General features: G+C 46.2%; 1 protein-coding gene across 1 annotated transcript in view; it reads right to left on the bottom strand.

Annotated features, from left to right (window-relative positions):
* Window positions 1-2,125: 2,125 nt before the first annotated feature.
* Adcy2 (adenylate cyclase 2) overlaps window positions 2,126-19,966 on the bottom strand; it is a 325,945-nt gene continuing 308,104 nt past the window's right edge. The window contains exons 23-25 of the mRNA XM_057789671.1: window positions 13,978-14,092; window positions 8,316-8,440; window positions 2,126-2,946 (exon numbers count right to left, since the gene is read on the bottom strand). Coding sequence (XP_057645654.1) covers window positions 2,794-2,946; window positions 8,316-8,440; window positions 13,978-14,092 — 393 coding nt within the window. The 3' untranslated portion in view covers window positions 2,126-2,793. The remainder of the gene's footprint in view (window positions 2,947-8,315; window positions 8,441-13,977; window positions 14,093-19,966) is intronic.

The raw sequence follows: 19,966 nt of genomic DNA, 5'->3' as shown, positions 1-19,966 counted from the left end.
ATGGGAAGATTGACAGACCGCACACCTCAGCCACCTCCAGTCACATCAAAGCATGGGAGTTAGGGGACTAGCCTGATGTTTTGTGGGAGGGGCCTCCCACAGGGCTAAAAGGTGAGGGGGAGGTGCGTGAGAAGCAGCTTCACGTGGGCGATGCTGGTCTCTACAGTTCCTCTGATTTGCATGTTTCTAAGGATATTTTTTTGTTCCTCAGAGGTCAAGATGTTCGAATCAGGAGTGGCTGCTTTCGATCTGATAAAACAGGCAGTTTTTCTACCTTAGTGCCGCCATGGCCACAGAGCAGTCGCCTGACCGGGAGCCGCAGACTGGACATCTCTGCGCCTGTCTCTGCATTTGTAGTTGAAGAGGAGGGAGTCTCAAATCCAGAAGGTGGCCCGAATCCCCTGGGAAGTTATTCACCTAACACAGGGAAGGAAGCCACTTGGGAATCTGTAAATGTAGGTTGGGCCAGATTTCTTCTTCAGTGGTCCAGGTTTGGGTTAAGAGTAAGCAGGTAGACATCCCACCCTGAGAGGCTGGTGTGAGACCAGAGCTGTGCTAGGCACACACTGACAATGACCTTAGGTGCTGTCAAAACTGTACGGATGCTTCAGACAGGTAATTAGCTCCGGCTTCTACCCTCCCAGGTTCTTCTCACAGTGCCCTGTCCTCTGTCTCTCTGGGGGACTGTGGGAGGAAACCTGAAGAATCACAGCGACTATTTACCAGAGCACAGCGGCCCAGAACAACCTGGGTGTGAGCCGTACAGGAGGAAAGACACTGGACATGCCTGCTGATGGCTGGACCCGCTGGCATCCCCAGCACACTAGCCTAGGTTTTGGTTAGAGGGAAGAGGAATGCCCTAATATCACATCTCTCCCTTCAGTTACCATTTGGTGATCTAACCATATTAAAGCCAATATCACATGTGGTTACAGGATCCAAAAATGCCCGGTTGAGGCAGAAAACTGAAAGGCCATGCAGCACACACACACACACACACACACACACACACACACGGCGAAGGACAGTTCTGAGTCGAAGTCCTGGCACCGCAGCTGCCTGCCTGCTGTGAACATGCTGGTAAGATCATGCTGGGTACTGCCAGGCTCTCTCTCCATCATTAGCTCGTTTAATCACCGGATCCCATGAGCTCACAAGGAGGAAAATACGCCTAGGAGGAGTCAAGCGATGTGCCCGAGACGTGCAGCTAGGAAAAACCAGAGCCAGGGGTTAGAGCCAGGGGTTGGACTGGAAGCTTTAGTCTCCTGGTAGCCCATCTGAGTCCTCTGCCGCCTCTAGACGTCTGCTCGGAACTGACAGAGGAAACCAAGTTTGCTCAATCAGCCTGCAAAATTGCTCTCTCTCTCTATCATTTGGCAAAGTGTAATTTCCTTATGTTAAAAGAAAAAAGAAAAAAAAATAGCCAAGCCCAAGCAGCTTCAGAGTTGGATTTGCCACAGACATTGTGTTCATGTCTTCTTAAGCCTCCTCAGACAGCACAGGCAGCTTGTAAGCTCAGCAAAGCCTCTCAGCCCACTCAGCCTATTGTGGTACCTGATTTACACAGCTGGTCCCAAATGCTTCTGTTTGACTCCGCAAGCCCTGGCAAGGTATTTCCCTACAGAAGGTCCAGTAGGCATATAGGGCTCCGAGGCTTGTACCAACTTTTTACTGTTTATTTTTTTATTTTATTTTTAATTTTTTTTGGTTTTTCAAAACAGGGTTTCTCTGTAGCTTTGGATCCTGTCCTGGAACTAGCTCTTATAGACAAGGCTGGCCTCAAACTCACAAAGTTACGTCTGCCTCTGCCTCCCAAGTGCTGGAATTAAAGGCATGCACTCTACTGCCCGGTGACTTTTAACTGTTTAAATGGTCCTCAAAAGACAGCATAATTGAAACCAGACCATCAGATACACCAGGCACAGATTCTTTCCTCCCAGAAAACCATTTCACAATCCACTGCATCACAAACTGTGTTGCCATCTCCATCATGCAAGGGTCTGACTCCGTCCTAGCTTCCAGGCAGCTTCTGAAAAGGCTGAGAGACGGAAAACAGACTTTCATTCTGGACCACATCACAGGAGGAAGGAAAAAAAGGAAAGGAAAGAAAGGATACAGCACTATAAACCAAAGTACATAAATCTTTAATGAATTAACCTTACAAAAGACAAATGGCATCAAAACCTCCGACGAGTCTGGTACAAAACTGGTCCTAGGCTGTTGAGGACTCATTCTGCTGATGGACGGCAATGGGCCGCTTCCACAAGACAACAGAGCAGGGTGACAAGGGCCGTGAGTCCCGGCTGAGGCCCGCGGATGATCGCTGGCAATGACACGCGTGGATGGGTGAGCACAGACTCCATGTTGGGTGACAGGATCAACTTAATTCACAAATACTGTGTGTTTGAATATCAGACTAGGGATGCAGTTACGAGCTACCGTAGTTTCCAGACAAGAGCATGCACCAGAAGATAAGATACACCCCCCAGTTTTATTGCCTTAAGAATTTGTGTTCATTTCGCCTCTCTCTTCAACACTTCTTTGAATGCTCTCCTAGGACGCGCTCCCTTCTCCTTTTGCTTAGGAGTAAGCACAGTGCAAGCGGCAGGACAATCTGGGCTCACGCAGACACCAAACAGTACGCCACTGGGTCACAGGAACTAGTTCTGCGAGGGCTCCAGAGGGTGGGACAGAGCACGGACATCAACATGACGGACACAAAGGCGGCTGCAGTCAGAAAGTGCGTGGTTCGCTCCTGCAAGTACGCTCTCCTTGCCAGGAAGGGGCAGATTCTCAGGACGCCAAGTTGCTCTGAGAAAGGGACCTTGACATCTCTGTGTTGACGAAGTATGTCTTCAGGTCCCCTTTCCCCTTCACGTTGATGATGCCACGGCATGTGCATGTGTAGCCAAGCGTCTGCAGGACGAGGCTGGTCTCCTCGGTCACCTATGGGCCACAGGAACACACACAAAGGGGTTACTCCCCAAGTCGGTGCCACCCACTTCAAACGGAGTCAAAGAGTTGTCCTGTTTGCTACCCCAAGAACTCCATTCCTGAGACATTAATAGAGGAAAAACAATCTACCAGAAAATGTTAAAGTCAGTCATGTTTAATTTAGTGCTAGTATAAAAAAGGAAACGGAAAGAGCCTAAACTGCCAAATAATGTCCAAAGTTAAGACGCCTGTGGCTTATCGGGGAGGGATAAGCAACACTGAATACCTGGAAAACCTACATGGAGACACACTACTGTAGACGCTGCCTAAAGTGTACGCATACTTTGGAGTTTAAATGGAATTACTCTATAATGAGGGGGTGGGTGACAGTACCTCTCCTAGACAACATAGGCTATCGGGGGAAAGCCTGCTGCTAGGGATGGATGCGTCATTTGGAGCTAGTGGTCAGTGGAGTCCTGTAGAAACCATTACAGGTTATCGCCATTGCTCTCCTCCAGAACTTGGTATAGACCTGGAAGCGTCATCTTGACTGGTTAGCTAGGCATGATGCTATTGGAGAAAAACAACTAACCATCTTACATAGCAATGAACACTGCAACCTACAGTGACTGACCTGGCAAGATACGCCTCCTAGTACACGAACCACAAGGCAGAATTCACATGTGGTACCATTAAACTGTGCCAAATACCTATGGTTGGCTAGGTCCTAGCTCTAGGGGAGAACCCAGTACCATCACTCTGCTAAATGGATGTAGCATAAACTGCTCCCTAGGCTCTTTCATTCTATACCTGTGAATGAATGCATTTCTCCACCTGCATCAGAACGGCAATAGCACATGCAACTGGCAAACATGCAGGGAATAGAGATCGTGAACTGCTCGGCTCTATCTGGCATCTCTGTACCACAGCTCCCGTCCCAAGGCTCAGGGATGACCACAGATGGGAAGACTACACTGGCCACAGGCAGTGGATGAGTAGTGAGACACAAGAGGGCAGATTCACATATGAACGTGGGAGTGTCATGTCTGCATGTATGAGACCTGCACAGCATCAAGCCACACGACATCCCGGAACGGAGAAGGAAATAGGGTGCTCCATCCCTCAGCTGAGGAGATATTGGCGACTGATGGCTCCTAGGGGAGGAGAGTCAGAGTCCTTCGGGTATATGGTCCCCAGGAGGCGACCTGTGATCCAGTAGATCACAGCACACTCATGCACACACTAATGTCATGAAGTGGATTCCATCGGTTACAAAAACATGAAATTGGAAGAGAATAATGTATGAAATTTTCAGTCATAACTTTCCTCTCTGTTACATTGGAATGTAAGCAGAGACGAGCAGCTTTTGGATGAGAGCAAGGTGAGTTCCCAGAAGGAAGCCGGCCTGGCACCCACATCAGTTTCTGAGTCAGCACAAGCCACAGGCTGCAAACTTTCCCTGTTTCTACAGAGATCTGCCCTAGTTCCTCCTCAGTTATCTGTGGAGATGTTCCACCTGCCTGAGATCCTGGAACACATAGTTCAATAAGTGTCAATAAGAAAGTCCCTCAGAGTCACACAGGGCACGGCCATGTCCACAGTGGCTGCTGGGGACTTACAGCCTTGCTGTTTCTGATGTTTACACCAAGGACTTTAAACTTGCCAGGAATAGTAAAGCATATTCTAAAGAACCATCAAGTTCTGAACATTCTGGGTATGGAGAGGAAACACAGGTGGGAAAGTGTGTCCTTGGTAAGGGGTGTGGTGTTCTTTGTATGCCTACAAGGAGACTCCATGTTGTCCATGATTGCTGGCATCCCTTGGCGTTGGTTAACAACATTCACGTAGAAAGAACTGAAGGCCTTGATGCTCTAGAGCATGGTTAGACTCAGATATTGGACCACTTATCTCTTGGTACTCTACTGGGTCCTCTTGGTCGAAAATGACCAGCCTCAGGCACCATCAGAAGAACCAAATCTCAGCCTCCCAGGTAGAGGGGATGTGACCAGAGCAAAGGTTACTTGAGTTGGATCCTGTGAGCATGGCCAGATGCCTCTGTTCCCATAGTAACGGCCAGCTGGGTTGGTCAGGCCTGGAGGACTTGGTTGTGTCATCTGCACACCTCCCTTCTTTACGTCTGCCTTCTCCCTGTTGGACTGCTGCTCACCTGGCGAGAACTAGGGTCTGACTGATTGACTCAAGTGGAAGGAGGTGAGCCCTGAAAAGCCGTATTTGCTCCATTAATTATCAACCAAAGTCAAACTCTCCTTCAGAACGGCCACTGAAATCGACTCCAGTTGGGCTGAACAAGATGGAATGCTATGCCAGGCAGGTGGGTGAGAGCAGGGTGAACTAAAACCCTGCTCTTGATGACAGTAGAATATATAATTTTTTTCTTTTTGGCAGTGCTGAGTTCAAATCTAGAGCTTTGCACATGCGAGGCAACGTTATAAACTTCTGGTCATTTGAGACCCTTATCCAAGCTGAGGCACACAGCGTGGGGAGTTAGCACATCTTCCAAAGGACAAACATGACAATGCCTACAATGGATGTCCAGTGATTTTCATGCAAATTTTCCACATAGCTGGAATTATCTTTCATAACAATACATATCTGGGATGAGATGTGAAACCACTTAATTTTGAGAATGAGGTAGGGGAAGTTGGCAAAACATGTCCATGTATGGACACACACACGTGAAAAACAAACATGGATGCATACACATGCAAACACACCATATACACTCATATTAAACACACATATGCAAGCCCATATGCACATGTATGCATACAATACATACATTTAAAGCACACATGCATACATATGGGAACATACATAGACATGGAAACTTACACAAATACACATGCATGCACACATGCAAGCACTCATGTACATGCACACATGTGCAAGAACACATACGCATACATGCAAATACACACATGTGCACACACACTTCTCTTTCAGCTGGGGAGTTTAGCACCTCATTGCAGATGCCGGACACTACGCTTGAGCAGGCACATGCGTTCTGGGGACTCGTGAGCAGCTCACTAGCTCCATCACTAGAAGTCAGATTGGTTTTCGCTTATCTCTAGTACTGAAACCAATTTTGAAGAAGGCAAGTAAGACCATAAGCATAGGTGTTCAGCTCTTCAGAAAACTCCCTATCCCTCTTTGAGGAACAAAGAGTAACTGTGGTGGGGAGCAATATGCTACTGCAATGGCAGGCTTCAGAAAGGCTTTCTCCAGTATAAAAATAGGTCAAATAAAACTCTACTATAATTTAATCAAAAGACATGAAGTGATTTGGATATGGGGTTGACGATGGGAATAAAGGAGATAGTCTCCATGTACAATCTAAAACAACATTTTCATATCAAGGCACAAAATTAACTGTAATTTTCCTATAAATACATCTAAAGTGACATCTAAACCTTGAGAACACGCGTCTCATTCTACAGATGTTGTGTGAAAGTGTAAAAAGATGTAGGTTAAAAACAAGACCAGGGCTGACAAGATTGGTCCACGGTTAAGGGCACACGCCGCTCTTACAGAACCCAACTTTGATTCCCAGAGCCCACATCACATGGCTTGCCATCACCTATGGCTCCAGGCCCCAGGGGTCAGGCATCATGGCCTCTGCAGGCAACTCTCACAAGCACATATCCACATTCCTGCCCGCACGACGCATATTCATATGCATGTAATTAAATAATGATACATAAAGAGGTGGACTTGTTTCCCTTTGTTGTTATTCTTTATGTCCTAGATCTTTCTTATTTCAAATGGTAGAATGGGCAGCAGCCCCCTGCGCTCCTTCTGCACAGGTCTGTGTTGTTAAATTTTCCCCTCCTCCGCGGATCACCCTCTAACCGTGCCCACACCTATCTTTCCTTCTTTCCCCTCAGTGACCCCAAACCTTTTCTCCACTGCCTCTGTCCTGTGGGCAACACCCATTCTCACCAGAGGCCAATAACTAAACAGGGGATAAAAAAAAGAACTAAGAGGTACGTTGTAGAGCAGGCAGCCCGGTGCCATCATGCTCTCTGCAAGTGGCTGGCTGCAAGCACCTGCTCCAAGAGGCTTCTGGGAGGGAAAAGCTCACAGTCTCATCAAAGTACTAAGAACCTGTACCATCTCTCTTTGGGTAGCTTGGAGGTGACCCAAGTCTCCACACAAGGCTAGAATTTGGAACAAAGTCTTTAACCTTTGTATATCATAATTTGAACAATTTTCACATGTCTAGTGCTGCTCGGGAGAGAGGAAGTGCAGGTCCAAGCACCTATAGCCCGAAGCTATTGCAGCATCCCAGCCCTTCATAAGAGGCAACTGTAAAATCATTTAGGAATCAGACTAACTTCCCTTTCTGGCCTGTCTGCTCACTTTCCATCCTGCAAAGTTCATGGTTTGAAACATGCCCTCTTTTATGATGCTGTCATATTTGAGACCCAGTGGCTGTGATGACCACTGTGTGCCTGTTGTCTCCAATGCAACACCGTTCCACAGTGTGAGGGCACTTGGTGACAAACAAGTCCATAGTCCATAGTCCACAGCTCAGCACTTGAGTGGAGCCAGGAATTAAATGAGATAAACTGCCAACTCTAGGAGGACATAGCCTTCTTCTTGGCTGCCTCCATCCCATCTTGGGACTTTCTATCCTGACTGGGTTGTCCTTCCACCCCACATAAACTGCCGCTCGGTGAGAGAACTGGAGACATTTCATAACATTTCCTAAACCAGACCTTTTCTCATTATCCATCTAGCAATTTATACCCTTTTTTTCTAGAATATAATTAGTGTTCTTCTAATTAGAGTTACTTTAGCTATGGCTAAAATGGATTTAATGAGCAGCGGGAATATTAACATGGTACGATTTTATCTTTTCAGGTTGTTGCTTTCCCTTGTCAGATGTCGTCTTTCTCTCCCTGGGGTGGACTGTGGAGATTTGGGGTTATTTAGAGCTCTTGAAATGCCATGCGAGGCTGATTTCCGTCTTACTTTCCCTTGAGCTGCAGGCCTTCCCCGCAAAGTCTTTATATGTGTGATGGGGTCAGAAAGTGCAGCAGTTCAGGGAGGCACCTCCGCGGCACTCAGTACAGGAGGGCATCTCTTAGGTACCCAGGACCCTGGGCCACCGTCCTGCCACACAGGCCACTTCTGGTCAGAGGATGACCTGAAGTCCTTATAAGGTCCATGGCCTTAGCATCATTAGAATCTGGTTGGTGCCATTCCCGACAGTAAATGCAAAAACTAACATTTTCCCTAAAAAAGGGTTTAAGTGAACTCAAAGTTTACCTATTTAAATTTTTAAATTTTATTATTATTTTACTGTTTGATGTAACTTGATGTAGACACCAAGAGTGTCTGAGAAGAAATTGAATTACCTGTATTTTGTCCAGGACCCCGGTGCTGTCCATTCTGCTGGCGACATTGACAGTGTTGCCCCAGATGTCATATTGTGGTTTCTGAGCTCCTATGACACCGGCTATTACAGGTCCATGATTGATACCTGCAACATGGCAGAGCTAGGTTAGCAAGGTTCTAATTGCAGCAAGTGTCCTAAGTCAGAAAGCTGTCTACAGTGTGCTTGAGACATCATTATTAAACAAATCTTAAACAAACCACAGACTTTACACATCAGAGTCCAGAGCAATTCCAACTTTATCCTCTCAAGGTGCTGCGGTGCCCATGATGTCTGTGTTCCCTTTAGATCTCTGCCCATGTTGCAGGGCTGCTGTCCCTTCTCTGTTATAAGAGGGCATGCTTCAAAAAACTAATTACTGTGACAAACTGTTTTTCTTGATGTCACAAAAGAATCTTAGGCTGAGATCATCACAACTCTTCCAGAGTTCATAACTAACGTGACTTTTGCCTTGTTTCTGTTTTCATTTTGGAGACAGGGTCTTGTCTGGTAGCTCAGGCTGACTACAAATTTCAAACCCTCCTATCAAGTTCTTGTATTAAAGGTGTGAGCTACCAAGCCTAATATAATTAATATAATTAATTTCCAAATACTCACATTTTAACTGTGTACCCTGAGCAGATGAACTCAGCGTATTTTACCACCCTTTTGCCAACACGGCAATCACAGTGGCCACCGGAGCCACACTGATGCAGCATCTCTGACTGCCATGAACTACCCTCAGTGCTCCCCCACCACAAAATCCTCTAACAGGCGTCATGACCCTAGCCGGTGGGTCAGACAACTAGCGTTACTGTTTTGTGAGTGAGAAAGCAGAGGCAGGTGCTATGACTCAGGCAGAAGGAAGAATGCAAGTCAGCTGTGGCTTCTGGAGCCCCTAACAGCACATCTCTTTTGTCTCTGCTACATGTGATTTTTACCTGCATGGGCTCATGGCTTCTGCGGTCCCTAACAGCACATCTCTTTTGTCTCTGCTATATGTGGTTTTTACCTGCATGAACTCATTGCTTCTGAACATGCTCTTGATGGTGATCTATTTTGCTACACTGTTTCCCAATGGATTCCTCTCACTGGCACTACTTCTAGAGAGAGCAGAAAGCTTCTGCTCATGTCTGTGCTAATAACAAAACAACTAATATGTGAGATAAAAAGGTTGGTGGAACTCAAGTTTGGGGAATCTCTAAAAATTACTGGAAAGAGACTAGAGAGATGGCTTAGTGTCTAAGAACACTGGCTGCTCTCACAGAGGACACAGGTTCAATTCCCAGCACCCACACAGTGGCTCACAGCTGCTTAACTCCAGTTCCAGGGAATCTGATGCCCTCTTCTGTGGGACCAGGCATATGGCAAACAAACATACTTGCAGGCAAAAAAAAAAAAATCATACAATTTAAATAATGATATTTAAGCCAGGGAGTGGTGGTACACACCTTTAATTCCAGCATTCAGGAGGCAGAGGCAGGTGAATCTCTGTGAGTTCGAGGCTAGCCTGGTCTTAGAAGCAAATTCTAGAACAGTCAGAACTGTTACACAGAGAAACCATGTCTCAAAAACAAAACAAAACATGCTAATAGAATTTAATATAAACAAGTGGATTATATATACACTGGCATTCAGAAGTAAGGGCGAGTCTGTGATCTCCGAGATTGTAGGAGAGCCGGCTGTTGAGGTTGCCCTCTACAAGGAAATGACACTAATGACCAACCTCCAAGAATCTTGGGGTCTGGTTCTGTTGAAGCTAAACCCTCAGCTTTCTTGTTCATTAGTCTGAGGAATTTCATCTTGCTTGGGTGGAAGTCTCCCTTCTAACTGAGTCTCCAAGAAGACAAAACTCAATATGGAGAATTCCATAGTGCTCTTTTTCTGATCCAGCTGGCCCAGTTCTTGCTGAAGGACAAACAATTTGTGGGAATCTTGGACTATATGGGCTTTATTACTTCCCCAGATAATACGGCATTCGGGGACACACTGTTAATGAAGGTGACAGTGATTCTAATGAGGTCCCTTTTTGATCAGCTTCAATTACAAACTCTGGTTACTGCTTGATTGGGCTCAGAGTGTCGTCGCTAGGGGTGGGCCAAGGCGATGGCACCTATTATCAGAAGTCAGTGGGGCAAGACTCAAACCAGTGTCTGCGACTGACAGGAGCCCTGTGATCTTCTAAGCCCACTTCTTATTTCTTGCCAAGAAATTCAGTTCAAACACATAGACCCATAAGTGTTTGGGTGGAGTAGGAGGGGGCCGTTGGAACGACTGATAGGCTTCTAAGATCACTCATTTACATTTTCTCCTGCATCCAGCATCCTCACCACTTCTGAAAGATGTAGCTTCTGACTGCAGACCTGCCTACTGAGGGAATTTTTTAGTGATAGATTTTTGCAGTGGGAATCTAGGCTCAGAAACAAAATCCAAATACTATTCTATTAAATCCTGCATGTCCAAGATATGAGAAATATATTCCACTTTGCTTCTGTGCTGTACTCAGCAAAACTTGCTTCTACTGTAGACAGCTCAAATCATACATCCAGCTCCGTCACAAGGGTCAGAGCAGCCAGGAGTCAGGTCAGGATGCTGGCCTGAGATGCTAGCCCCTCATCCATCAGCGTCTCTTCTGGCTGTCATAGACTTCTGCTTAGACAGCAGCTCTTGGGGATGGGTGAGGCCTGAGCTGGTTGAACTGGTTATGGCTAGCAGAAGGCTACTTCTACTTGGCGCAAGATGAGTGTGCATGATTTATGGCTCTGATCCCATGGCATGCGGAAGAAGCTGCATCAAGAGTGGATCTAATTCTTGCTGGAGCCATTGCTTTTTGTGATAATTTTATTCTATGTTCCCACTGTGAACTGCCATTTGCTAGTATTCTGTGCTGAGTCAGACAAGAAATACCTCTTAGGGGAGCCTGAGGGCATGGGTAAGGGGGACTCAAAGGCAAGTAAAACTCGGGTTAAGAGACCATAGGGTTGAAGTGTCTGCTGAATGGAGAGATGTAAGCTATCTAATAAGCAGAAGAAAGGAATTCGACAAATACCCATTGAGGGCAGTCATTCACTGCTGAAAATAATTCAGAAAGTTTGTATCTAGACCAGTAACCACCTTTTCCAGGACTAATCTGCAGCAGCTAGTCTCAAACCAATCCTCATCCTCCTCATGAATCTACACTGGTTCACGTCCTTACCCTCCTCATGGGACCACACTTGTCCATATCCTCACCCTCTTCATAGAGCCACAACTGGTCCATATCCTCACCCTCCTCATAGGGTCATACTGGTCCATATCCTCACCCTCCTCATGGGGCCACACTGGCTCACTGGGTTGTTTCTAGCTGTATCAGGGGAAGAGGGAAGGCCTGTGTGGTTGGAAGATGTAACAATGCAGGGTCTTCTGCTCTGCCCACAGAGACACTTGGCTGCAAAGTACGGGTCAGGATGGCTTGGCTACACCAGGGGGCAAGCGCAGGAAGCACCGGGCTCCTGCCTGACTTATCTGCTTAGCGCAGCGTGCAGGCCTGTGGTCTAGCGCTGTTTCTGTGGAGCTCAGCTTTTGCTCCTGTGCGTTTTCTTGAGCTTGTTTCTCTCTCACGGCTCCACTGGGGAGACACTCGCTCACTCGCCATTTTGCTCAAAGCTCTGTGTTGGGGTTGGCTGTTTCTTTTGTGACCTTGAAGTACGTCACCCGTGGATCACATCTAGTCTGTAGCCGCCCGCTGTTTACTGTGCTCCTTTCTGTGTGACCACATCTTATTACAGCCAAGAACCTGCTGGGCTTGTTTGTTTTTTTAGATCTGTGGAGATGCAGAGAAGTCCTGTGTGTTTCTAATCCACCACCTTACCCCTTTCAACACTGAGACCACTCTGGATGTGACACAGAGTGATTCTGTTCCCATGTCACATGGCTGGGTTATTTTTATTCATGTATATTTGGAAAAGGTATTCTGTCCATAGAAATCTCAGTGTTCAGGTGGTAGGGCCTTCAAGAGGATGGACTTAGTGAATATGTCACTGTGCATGTAGACTCAGCTGTCCTGAGCGTGGGCTACTACAAAGAATAAATCTAATCCTCCAGTCTCTCTCTGGCTTTTCTCTTACATATACAACTATGACGTCATTGCCCCATGCTGTGATGTCATCGTTACGGCCTCAGTCTGGGCCAAATGAAGGGGTAGCATCTGGTCTTGCACTGTCAGCCTCCTCCAAAACTGGGAGCTGCAGAACCCTTTTTTCCTTATCAAAGCATCCAGGGATTTTGTTATAGCAACAGAGCCGTAGCACCGACGCTCGAGGACACCATATTCCAGGCTGTCAAGAAAATGCACAGAGAAAGCTCTGTTGCAGGGATCAAGAAACATGTTCAGTGTGGACTGCTGGCTGACAGGGTAGTGTCCTGGTCCCCTTGCCCCCGACTTTTGTGTTAGCAGAGTCTAGGGAAAGGCTCACCTGTACAGAAGTGACACGGGACAAAGGAAAAACATGCTCAGAGGCCGACAGCAGCACGTGTCATGAAAAGTACCTCATCTGCCATCAGGAGGCTTTAAAATTCAGGCCACATGTACCGAGAAGGAAGAAAATAGCTTCAAGTATCCAGATGCCCCCCCCCCCCCAGTAGAAATCTGTATTCAAAGTAAAGTTATAAACCACACAGATGGATCTTGACACAAGAACTGCTTGTCTGTGGACTAGTGGAAGAAGCAAAATGTGTTGCCAAGAAAGCAAAAAAAAAAAAAAATTGTCAAAGAAGCTCTTAGAAATCACGAATTCCTGCAGACACCGTGCATATATTATGGGCCAGCTGTGTGCTAAGCTGATGGCTTCAAACACTGCTTTTTAAAAGTAAGACTTTGGAAAAGGCAAGTCATCACGGAACATGCTAAATATCAACTTAAAGTTTGTTAAAAAAAACTTTTCAGAAATCAAGAAGTTTTGTTTTCTCAGTCAATTAGAAGTTATGACTACTAAAAATTTCTACAGGGTTGAAGAGAATGGGAAGAGCTATCTGGGACACACGTTTTGTGTTCCTGAAGACTGTGCTCCTATAAATGGAATCCAAATCCAGTAATCCTAACATGTATACTTTGTTTGTTTGCTTTTTTTTTTGAAACAGAGTCTCAAGTAGCCTAGGCTGTCCTTGAACTGTTACATAGCTGCCGAGGACAGTCTTGAACTTCATTCTTGAATCCTCCTGCTCCTAATTCTCAGTGGTGGAATGACAAGACATGCCACCACCCTCAGTGCTAAGAAGTACCAGTCAGTGACTTTGCTTATCTCTGGTACTGGTGTGGAAGCTAGCTGATGTCAGGTCATTGTTAACAGCAAGTATGGTGGCTTCCCACCAATATGGCAGAGCAAGGGAAGAGTTATGTGCTAGGTAAACCCTCAGCTGGCTGCGGGGACGTTCTGGGAACTAAGACACTGCTCCAGCTCCAGCTGTTGAGCCATGCTTCTGTTCCTTGAATTCAGCCGAAGGGAGTGCCTCTTTTTAAATTGCACAGAAGCAGTTCTGGGGAGCTCACGGCCTCCCTACGCCCTTCTAGACACAGCCTGCCTCACACCAGGCTCTCCACTGCGTCCTGAAGCCTTATTCTCCACCCCAGGCCTCGGTGCTTGCTCAGATGCCCTGGCACAACATACCCACTCGCAGTTTGAAGTCGTTGAAGGAGTGTTTATTGATAGCATCCAGTTTTGCCACTAGGGCATATGCAAACTCCACCATGGTGCCTATGTGCATGTACTGGCGCTCAGGCTCCTGAAAGAGAGCACAGACATCCAGGTCGGGCTAGAATCACAGAACGATGTCATCATCCTGTCATGAGCCAGGCCCCATCCTGAAGGGAGGACTCACCTTTATGGGACACAGTGGGAGAATTAAATCTCATCGCAGGATGTATTTTATCTGAGTCCACTGTTGGGGCCAGAGCATGACATGTGGACACACTGTCCCAGCATCCCATGCGCCCTCGGGAGAAGGCACCATGGCTCAGAGATGTGGCCCACCTTAGCTCTGCATTGCTCTTACTCCTCATTGCCCACATACCGAACCTTATCTGGTCTGACCCAGCCAAGGGCCCCTCCTTCCTTGCCTCTCCCTGGCTCCCAGCTGGAACTGTCCACCAGGAGCTCTACGGAAGCTGAGAAGGGCTGCTTAGATGATAGAGTTCTGCTCTCACCATGAAGTGCAAGCCTACCCTTTTCTGGTGGCAGCTGCCAATCATCCCACAGCAGCTTTCCCCAGCTCTGGTAACACACACACCTTACTTTTGTCTCTCCAGGACACGAGGTGGGCATGCTGCAGGCTGAGTCTTGTGTGGGAATCCTAACCTCTGTACCTCAGAATATGACTTCTTATCGTTGGAAAGAAACCTTTGAACAAGTCATTGAGCAAGGTGACTAGATGGAGCCTTATCTACAGGGAAGCGGGCCATTAGCTACAGTGGGAAGACACCTGGATGCCTCTCCATTCTGCCAGTGAACTCCTGCTGGCATCTCCTGTGCTCTCTGAACCCCACTTTGAAACCTCCGCACCAACTCTTCATTTCACAATAAAGGCCCTTGGGCTGGCCATGGTGGAAAAGAATTCATCCGCTGGGTAACCAACAGGTACTAAGATTCCTAGGGATCGTGCTGGGTGGCTCCTAAACTAGGCTTTTAAGGAGCAGAGTGGTGGAGGTTGAATGAAAGTGTCTCCAGTCCCTGCTCTGCCAGCGAGCTCCCGCTAATGATGCCCTGGATGGGGGGAGTGTGGAGCTTTTCCTGGCTCACATGGACCCTGAGGCTGAATTGCAGTGGTGATGGAGAACGGAAAGAGATGTGTGCTCCTGGCAGGTGCTGGATGGAGCTAGCGGTCCATCTACAGATTGGTCCCAACCAAGCCCTGATGCCTGTTTGGTTCACATACAGTAAGCAAATGAATTTATTTTAAAGGTTATCGAATTGCATATTTTAAAATTAAAACCATTAAGAAGAAAGCCTGGATGCCAATGTTAAATGCAAAACAAGCAACGGGCGCTCGCACCCCGAGCAAACAGGAAGTCCCTATCTCTCCTGCTCTGCTCTCCCCTCCGGGATTTGTTCCAGCCCCGGCCGGATGTCACCTCTTTCCAAACGTGTTGCTGGTAGAGGTTTGCTGAGCTATCTGTAATTATGCATCAAAGCTGCAGGCACTGTTCACTACAATGGAGGTCTCAGGCATGGCATTAAACGAGTTTTCTTCCGTGTGTACTGTCTTTGACTTAAGTTCCTGCTAGAATTAGTGGGGGAACAGATGAAAACTGGTCAAGTAATTGCCACCAGTGGTAACACAGAGGGTGACTGACCAGGTAGGGATAAAGCAGGGGCTTCCTGTACAGTCAGTGGGGCCTGCAGAGCAGTCAGAGGCGGAGCAAGGGAGGCTGTGCAGAGAAGCAGAGGGACAGAGGCGGGGAGAATAAGCCACTTCTGCTCCCTGCTCTTCACTGTCACCAGAAAAGCCACAAAGGGTGGGAAAGCTCACTCTGCAGTAAAATGGTCTTCAAAAAGGCAACACTCTGCAAGTCAAGACAATTATCTCCAAACTGCCACTTGGCTACTGCAGGTTGAGGTCTTAAAGCCAAGGAAAGGGATCAACATGGCTTGCAAGGATGGCACTTGGTGGAGACTGAGGTCACCAGGGTAGGAGTAAGGGCCCGGGAGATGGGCAAGCTCCCAGCTTGGACACACTGTACACTTCCTCAGGGGACATCTGGCCATCAGGGCACCCGTCACAGGATGATGGAGCAGGCTGGACTTCAAGTCTGTTCCTGGAGCATTTGCTCTCTTAACAAATGCCTGCTTCTCTTACAATCTGGAACGCAAGCTTCTAGTTACATTGTCTTAGTGATTTAAATTAGAATTCACCATTTCCTTTTAAAAGCACAAATAAAGTTGAGCAGGGGTTGATACCAAGGCTGGGCCCAGCTGAGCATTGACGCCCCTCTGCATGTAACTGGTGGGCAGATATAGTTCTGCAAACAGACAATGCCCAGGCAATCTTAAATAAAGTCCAGATTCCAAACGGCCACAATTCTGATAATTTTGTTTCTTTTTGGATTTAAGAAAATCCAACCAATTCTTTAAAAAGTCCACATATTTTGCAAATTGAATGTTTGGCTATGAAAACTAAACATCTGGTCACATAAATATATTTTGTTTATAACTTTAGAAACAATATGAAGCACATTTTAGAGACATGGCATTCTTTTTTTTTTAAGAAAAATAACATTTGTGTTGACATTTATCAAGAAAGCCATATTTTACCTCACAAAATGCAATGAACTGCTTTCCAGACAGAAAGCCATCTTTGTATGACCTGCTGAGATTCTAATTAAAATTTGTAATCACAAATGGCTTGTATTGGGTAGAAGTCTCCTGCATGGATATGATGGCATATAATATTTCATTTATGCCCCAGAAGCTCTTATCTCAGTTCTGCCAGACGACAATGATATCATTAGTGGAAAATAGTCAGTACTGCCATTATTAGCCCTTTTATTGCCTATGGAGACCGTGGAGTCTATTAAATATTCTGAATAGTAAATGCCATCTTCCGAAGAGTCTTAGGAAAAGAGGTTTATATATAAGGAACCTTAAGAATGTTCTCGCTTTATAAATAAGGAGACAGATGCAGAAAGCCAGCTGTTTCTGTCCGGGCTGAAAACCATCACTGGTGAATCACAATGCCAACTCAGAAGCAGAATCAAACCTTTTCTAACCTAGAGTTCTGTGGCAATGAGACACAATCACTCCTGGCAACACTGATCTACTCCCAAGAGAATGTTGAGCACCAAAGACACTCCACCTGGAGCCTTTCTTCTTGGCAGAACTGGCCTTTGGGCAAAGAAATGCCCATACCTCAACCACTGCCAGAAATACAGAGTATCCGTAAATGGATGAAACAGGACTGTCATATCCTGCCAAGACAGGGTAAGATAGTTCTGAAAAGTTTCTTGCCTTTGAAAATGGTATGTCAGTTACGTCAGGCCTTAGCCAAAGTTGGTTGCCTCAACATTGCAAATGAGACTCTGGGTGATTGCCCAGGTAGTCAGTGTCTCTGTCACTTGTTGCACGTTTTGGAAGTTTCTCGATTGGACTTCCTGTTTACTCAAGTAATATTACTTCCCTTCTCAGATATTTGATGGAGTTGAAGATTAGATAATTGTAGTTACCCTCCTCATGATTTAGCTAAACTTAATTTCAATACATTATTTAGACTCCTTGAAATAGAATGCTTAGTAAAACTTTTGTTATGCGTTTCTTGCTTAATATTGTTTATTACTTATAATTTTACATTTGGTATCTGTTCCTATTGTATATAGTTGTATTGGGTTTGGATAGATCTTGTTTAGATAAAAGGGGGAGATGATGGGGAAGCTCAACCAATCACATCTGGTTAGGGTGTGGCCGCCTGGAGCACAGGTAGAAAAACCGGGCTAGGTAGGTGCGTGCTCTCTCTACGCAGTGCTCGCCAGACCATTCTGGATTTCGGACCTCCCACTCCTGTAGTGTGAGTTCCCCCCTTTTTCAATTATTAAATTATATCTGTTGTTCTTGAGCTGGTCTGGTTATTTATCGTACCGACCGAATACGCCAACACATACACAGTGAAGGTATTGACAAAATCTGTTTGTTTCTATTAGAACAGAAAGTAAAAACTTAAAACGAGTTCTGCTTTGGTTATATATGAGATACTTACATTTAAGCAATGTTGCATTAAAAAAACCTGTATTTTATATTTTACATTTTTTTTTTTTACTTCAACACATTACTGGTATATGGGAAAATACAACCTGTTAAAAATGGGCAAGAGCATGCACAGGGCTACACTGCTCTTTCACCCCAGGCTCTAAGCTGGTTTGGGCGGCTTCGACTGAGAGTTCAAGGATAGGAATCCATTAGGTTTCTTTTACTTTTTCTCCTTCTTTCCCCCACTGATCAATTAGTACAGCCATTAGACTAAGTCTCTGAAAGAAATCACCTGACGAGCAGGACACATGACCTATCTAGTTAGAATAATTTGAGAGTTGTCTGTACTGCTGGTGTCGTGGTTTGAATGAGAATAACTCCACAAGTCATATGCCTGAATGCCTGGCCCCAAGAATGTTTCAGGGACTAGGATTGAGGCCTTGCTGAGTACAGATTAGGGTAGGCTTTGAGGTTTCACAGGCCCATGCCATTCCAGTTGGTTCTCTCTCTCTCTCTCTCTCTCTCTCTCTCTCTCTCTCTTTGCCTCATGGTTGCTGTTTCAACATGGAAGCTCTCAGCTCCGGCTCCAACGCCAGGGCTGCTGGCCTGCTGCCAAACTCTCCGCCACGATGGTCATGGAATTACCCTCTAAAGCTGTAAGCAAGACCCTAGTTGAATGTTTTCTTTATAAGAAATAAAAAGCATCTATTCACAGCAGAAGAAAACTAAAACTAATACAGCTGGCTAGTTTCTAGTGTTTTTTTTTTTTTTTCAACATGACTCTTCCATTTGGGAAGGGGAACTCTCAATTAAGAAAATGCCTCCATCATATTGGCCCATAGACAAGAATGTAGCAGCATTTTCCTGACTGATGATTGATGTGGGAAGATCCAGACCACTGTGGGTGGTGTCACCCCCGAGCAGGTGGGCCTAGATGGTATAAGGAAGTGGACTAAGCAAGCCAGTAAGCAGAACTCCACCATGGCCTGTGCATCAGATACTCCTCCAGGTTCCTGCCTTGATTTCGACCTGATTTCCTTGGGTGAAGAGTTACAAACTTTAAGATGAAATAAACCATTTCTTCCTCCAAGTTCTTTTTAGTCATGGTGTTTCATCTCAGTAGTAGAAACCCTGGGATACCTCCTCTTGAGTCAGGAACCCTCTTCCACTCTCTACTCAGGACTGTTAGGATAGGAACAGACCTCCCTGATACTTCATGGGAATTTGTTTTATCGGGGTCTGGGTTGTCTCTCAGTTCCTCCAGTGGAGGTGTGGGTGAACCGATAATGTGGGACTCATGCCTCCCTATCTCTAAATTCCACCTACTTTAGGAGGGAGACTGTGGTTTGGTGGGTCCCGTTCCTCTGTGCAACACCCGTCCTAGAGCTGGCTGCGTGTGAAACTATGCTGAACACCACTCAGCATGCCTACTCTCCTGATAAGGTGGGAACCCAACAAATTGCACAAATTTCTACATTAACACAGAAACAAAACACTGCAAGATAAAAATCTCTCCCACTCCATCCTAATGAAAGAGATATCTTGATAGAGGGAGCTATTAAGGAGTTAGGGAGAAACCTGGTGCTAGAGAGATTCCAAGGAATCCACAAGGATGACCCCAGCTAATTAGCTAAGACTCCTCGCAATAGTGGAGAGGGTGCCTGAACTGGCCATCTGCTGTAATAAGCTTGGTGACCACCTAACTGTCATCAAAGAACCTTCATCCAGTAACTGATGGAAGCAGATGCAGAGATCCACAGCTAAGTCGGGCTCTGGGAACCCAGTTGAAGAGAGGGAGGAGGGAATATATGAGCAAGGGAGGCCAAGATCATGGAGGGAAAAATCTATAGAAACAGCTGAACCAAGCTCATGGAAACTCGTGAATTCTACACTGGCAGCTCTCGGACCTCCACTCCCGCAAGTG

Source organism: Chionomys nivalis, chromosome 15, assembly GCF_950005125.1.
Source record: "Chionomys nivalis chromosome 15, mChiNiv1.1, whole genome shotgun sequence".
Taxonomy (NCBI): Eukaryota; Metazoa; Chordata; class Mammalia; order Rodentia; family Cricetidae; genus Chionomys; species Chionomys nivalis.
Note: the sequence above shows the minus strand (reverse complement) of the source record. Positions and strands in the feature narration are given on the sequence as shown.